The sequence below is a fragment of the Otolemur garnettii genome, unplaced genomic scaffold (genome assembly GCF_000181295.1).
Source record: "Otolemur garnettii isolate 467f Iridium unplaced genomic scaffold, OtoGar3 scaffold00096, whole genome shotgun sequence".
Taxonomy (NCBI): domain Eukaryota; kingdom Metazoa; phylum Chordata; class Mammalia; order Primates; family Galagidae; genus Otolemur; species Otolemur garnettii.
The window spans coordinates 5,060,609-5,065,743 of record NW_003852491.1 but is presented as its reverse complement, the minus strand read 5'-3'; the positions used below and the strand labels follow the sequence as shown (position 1 = coordinate 5,065,743).

Genomic DNA, 5,135 nt, shown 5'->3' with positions numbered 1-5,135 from the left:
GAATTTTTGCCCTCTCCTTGGAAGAGACACAAGCTCTCCATTTTGCCAAAGCCTCACCCCCGCCCCTTGTACTATATTACCTTCCTGGCCTGGCAGGCGTGTCTGTTTTTGACCCCACAGTTTGTGCAAGTAGATTCCAGGTGGTCAAGGTCAAGGGTAGTAGGGCAGCAGCAGCATTTCTCAAGCTTGGTTTGGAAGTTACGCCCCACCCTCCTTGGGCACTTTGTAAAGTACTGCCCCTGCTCCAGGGGAAGGGGAATACCTGGGCTGGGTGGCAGCTGTGGCAGTGGAGAGGTGTTGGGGACTCATGGCACAGAGGGCTGAAGAAGAGGGAGACAAAAAGGTGATAGTCAGGGTCCAGGCTTGGACAACTGCAGAAAGATGACCGTATCTGCTGAGCAGGGACATGGGAGGAATGGGAGGGCAGGGATGGTGGAGAACTCAGTTTTGGCCATGCTGTGTCTATGAGGGCTCTTTTCTCCTCTGAGAGGGAAGCGGGGATGGGGGGAAAGGGGCAGGGATAGGGCAGACAGATGGCTAGGCTTCCCCCAGAGCCCTGCCTGCAGAAGACAGGGGCTCACTTGGTGGACTGAATGCTTGTTCCTCACTGAAATTCATATATTAAAACCTATTCTCCCCCAGCCCCTGGGCCTGCGAGGCCAAGGTGGGTGGATTGCCCTGAGCTCATAGGTTCAAGACCAGCCAGAGCAAGAGTGACACCCCGTTTCTAAAAATAGCCAGGTGTTGTCAGGGATGCCTGTAGTCCCAGCTACTCAGGAGGCTGAGGCAACAGAATTGCTTGAGCCCAAGAGTTTGAAGTTGCTGTGAGCTGTGATGTCACAGAACTCTACTGAGGGCAACAAAGGGAGACTATGTTTCAAAAAACAAACAAAAAAATCTATTCCCTTAGAATGATTAGGAGGGGCCTGTGGGAAGTTGTTAGGTCTCGGGAGTGGAGCCCTCATGGGTGGGATTAGCACCCCATACAAGGCTCCAGGGTCTCCGTGCCCCTCCTACCACACAAGGCTACAGTGTAAAGATGGCTGTGTATGAGGAAGTGGGCCCCTCCACACACCTGATCCGCAGGCACCTTGGTCTTGGTCTTCCCAGCCTCTAGAACTGTGAACCACACTTTTCTGCTGTTTGTAAGCCCCAGTGTATGGTATTTTGTTACAGCCACCCAAAAGGACTAAGATATTTGGTAGGGGTGGAAGGCCATTCTCTGTCTGCTCTGGGTCCCAGGTGCTCAGGCCCTGCTGAGCAAGTTTGCTTGGAGGAAAGTCAGGGGAGTGTGCTCAGAGCGGTGCTCATACTGAGAAGAGACTCACCAGACCAGATGCGTGGTGACCTCACACCCAGAACCAGTCATCCTGTCCCCAAACCTATCAACACCCTCTGCCAAAACCTTGCCTCCTAGCAGATGCCGTGGCTCCTTCTGTTTTGTTTTGGGCCATTAACTTTTTCTCTGTATTGGGAGTAATTATCTTTTCTGAGTCTGTGAGTGACACTAGACAGAGATCACTGTGCCCATTTCACAGATGAGCAAGGAAAGGGAAACAAAAACATTTCTTTAGTACTTGCTGGGTACTTAGTCTGTATATTCATGACATCTGTGTAACTATCCTATGTATGAAATTGGAGTTATTGTCCCCATTGTCCAGGTGAGGACATGGAGGCTCTGGAAGTGTTGAGTACTTTGCCCAGAGAGCCAGCTCAGGAGCGGTACAGTGGGAGCCCCTGCTCTCTTCACAGACCTTGATGTGTTTGTGCCCCGCCCAAGCCCCTGCCCCGAGACCTTGGTAGGATTGCACACACAGACCTGCACGCCGATGGCCTCTCCAGACACCGTTTATTGTCTTTGGTGCCCCCTCAGCTTTCCTTCTGGTACCTAGTGGATGTCTTCATGGCAGTCTCTGGCCTCCTCCCCTTTGCGGACCCACTCACTCCCTTGAGTCTGGGAGATCAGTCCAGGGGGGGGCTTTATCGTCCTGAAAAAGGAGGGACAGAGACTGTGGCCCTTCCATCCACCGAGGAACGTTCACCGAATGGCCCAGAGCTTCCCCCGTTGCAGCCGTGGCTGGCTGGGGTGCGCTCCGTCACCATTAAGTGCTTATCATGGCATTGTCCTGCCATAGGATCATTGTTTCAGCCCTCTGAACAAAGGATGCTCCTGTGCCCTTATTGTCTCTCTGCCTCCTCCGATCCACACAGAGACATGAACAGGGCTGCGGGAAGCTTTTGTTCTTGGGAAGGTTCTGGGTGGAAGCTGCCCAGAAACAGTGCTCAAAAAGGAAGGACACAGCTCCCTTGGGTGATGCTCTTCAGGGATGGGCTCCCCAGACACAGCCCTCACAGATGCTCCCACCAGGCGCTACTCCCTGTGGGCTGGTGGCATGCACGGCCTCTTCTGGTGGTCCTTCCTTGGGGACAGCCATTGTGGGCTGTGCTCCTGGGGGTGCTGGGAGTCACCGAGGTGCTCCCCGTGCACTGTGCCCCTCTCGCAGGTGCTCACCGTGGACAGTGCATGTTACAAAGTATGGCAGGGACTGAGTTCCCTGCAGACGTGGCTCCCCACGCGTGCTGCTCGCTCCAGATGGTGCTCGATGTGGACAACCCCAACCACAGTTTGGTGCTTGATTCTCCTGAGTTTGTTATGGTTGGTGTTGGTTGTAGATGGTGGTCATTGTTTAGGATGGTTTCATCATGGAAGTTTCTGACTTGCGATAGTTGTCAATATGGTTGGCATTTTGCCACTGATACAGAAACACCTGCCACCGCTGATGAGTCTGTGGTCCCCCCAGGGTGGTGTTCACTCCAGATGGTTTTGTCCTTGATGGATCTTGTTTTGGTAGCTTATTGCTGAGGCTCACATACTGATTTTATTGCCACTGGCAGTTTTGACACAGGTGGTGCCAGCATTGATGACCTTGACCTATCACTTTTCCTACCAACAAAGCTCCTCAGTCTAGGATTCTCACCACTGAGGCCGTCTCAGCGTTGATGCTGCTTAGCTGCTATAGCTCTCGCCACATGGGAGCTGCCTGCTGGCAGGTGTTACTGCAGATGGAACTATCCACTGATGGTTTTCGATACAATCAGTGTGTGTTTTTAAAATGCCTTTGGTACTTGTTTTGGCGATAAACACTCTGGGTGAAATCTGCGTTTGCTGGGCCCTCCTGCCTGTAGTTTTGCTAGAGGATCTAGTTGCCAGAGGCTTCTCATATTGGTACCTGGGGAGGCTGCTCACCCTTGGCCACCTGGTTGCTATTTTTCACTTCGTCCCCCGTCTTGTTCTCCTGAACACTGGTGGTGCTCCTCGGCCCACCTTGCTCAGTGCCGTTCAGCCCGATGCTGTGGTGGCTCTTGGGGAGGGTGGAGGATAGGCTGCCAACAGGAGTGAGCAGCCCGCTGCTCACCTGGAAGGTCAGAGCGCTGCTGCCCAGGCTGATGAAGCTGAGGCTAGAGCTGCTGCTGCTGCCCACATCTGGCAGACTGGGCTCACTTTTTTCTTCCAGTCTGCCTGGGGGTGTGGGGCTGGCTCTTTGTGTGGCTGGGGGAGCTTGTGGAGGACAGCTGGCTGGACTGTGTGCTGAGCACCTGGGGGTGGAGCCTCTTATTCAACCGCACGATTCGATGACTGTGCACCAAGCTGACCTCACTGTTCTCCTTGTCCCCTGAGTACCCACTGCTCAGTAGGCTGGTGTCACTGCCTTCGTCCAGGCTGGGGTGCTGTGTTCCCGATGCATGGCTCTCGCTGCTCCAGGTGTTTCCTATGTTACTACCAGAAACTTTTAGGGAGTCCTGAGTTGCTTCTGCATGGTGTGGCTGCGTGTGGGTGTGGAGTGCTGAGCTGGGTGACTGTAGGCTTGGCACTTGTCTCTGAGCTTTGCAGGCAGGTGACTCCCCTTTCAGGAAAATGGGGGGCAGCTGAATTGGTTTATCCAGGGAGAGGGGGCCCTGGGAGGCCTCTGAATGTTGCTTGTGGCCTCTCTGGGGAGGGGTGACTCAATTTATAAGGCTGCCCTTTGAAAACTGGATGTTCTGATTGGCTGGCTCAGTTCCCATGGTGATGGGGTCTGTGAGGCGGGCGCACGGGAGGGAGGGAGAACAATGCTGTCCCAGCACTGGTCACATAGGTGGCCTGGCCTGGACAGGTGGGTCATGGACAGAGGGTGTGAGAACACCTTTTTAGGAGTCTTTCTGAGGGGCCTGTGGCCTGTGATTTTCCAGCCCCCAGGTCCAGAGACCTGGGTGTGCACCCACACCGAGCCCCATCGAACTATTTCTTCATCCCAGGTGCTTCCTTGCTGAGGTGGTTGTGAGGATGAGAGAGGAGACTACCGTCAGGAGTTTAACCTCAATTCCCAGCCAGATCTCAAGACCCCGCCTGGTCTGGCCTCCCAGCCCCAATGCGCACTGTACCTGGCCCCTTCCTCCCCTGGACGCAGAGTCAGGCTGGCCACTCTCAGGCTGACCTCTCCCTGCCATACGGTCTTTGATGGCTGCTCCACCTGGGTGTTTTCTGTGGCCCCCTCATCCTTCCTCAGCTTCAAGCTGCAGCTTAAGTGTCCCTTTCTCAGGGAGCATCCCCTAACCTTCCCCAGGGAGATCCCTCTAGTATTCTTTATGCCACCTCCTAATTGATGTCTCTTGTGACATTAATGAATTATGTATTGGTTATTTATTGCTAGTTGCCTTAGCCAGACTATAAGCTTGGTGAGGACAGAGACTGTGATTACTTATCTTCTGCTCTGTCCGTGATGCCCCTCACAGCAGCTGACCTTTAATAGATACTCACTAGAGTTAATTGAATGAATGAATGAATAAGCCACCCTGTAGTGGGCATCACAACCACTGGGGAACTTTTCAGAATGTTTGGATGCTCATTGGAATCACCTGGGGATGCCTGCGTCTTTGACAACGGAATTTTAAAACACTCTCCAGGAGATTCCAATGTGCAGCTACTGTTGAGACTTGTTATAGGAGCACAGCTGTGCATTTGCATAGGTGACTGTGATGTGCAGCCCTGATGAAGGATACTGCAGGTGGAAACACCCAGCATGCTATTTATTAGCAGACACTTAATAGGCATTTGAGTGATGGACTGAATTAAGATTTCATTGACCTCTGAAGAG

General features: G+C 53.2%; 1 protein-coding gene across 1 annotated transcript; it reads right to left on the bottom strand.

Annotated features, from left to right (window-relative positions):
• Positions 1–1,888: 1,888 nt before the first annotated feature.
• CUNH16orf82 (chromosome unknown C16orf82 homolog) lies at positions 1,889–4,134 on the bottom strand. The gene is given in 3 exon segments (XM_003804108.2): positions 1,889–1,954; positions 3,231–3,384; positions 3,503–4,134. Coding segments are annotated over 3 exon segments (852 nt in total).
• Between the last annotated feature and the right edge of the window lie 1,001 nt (positions 4,135–5,135).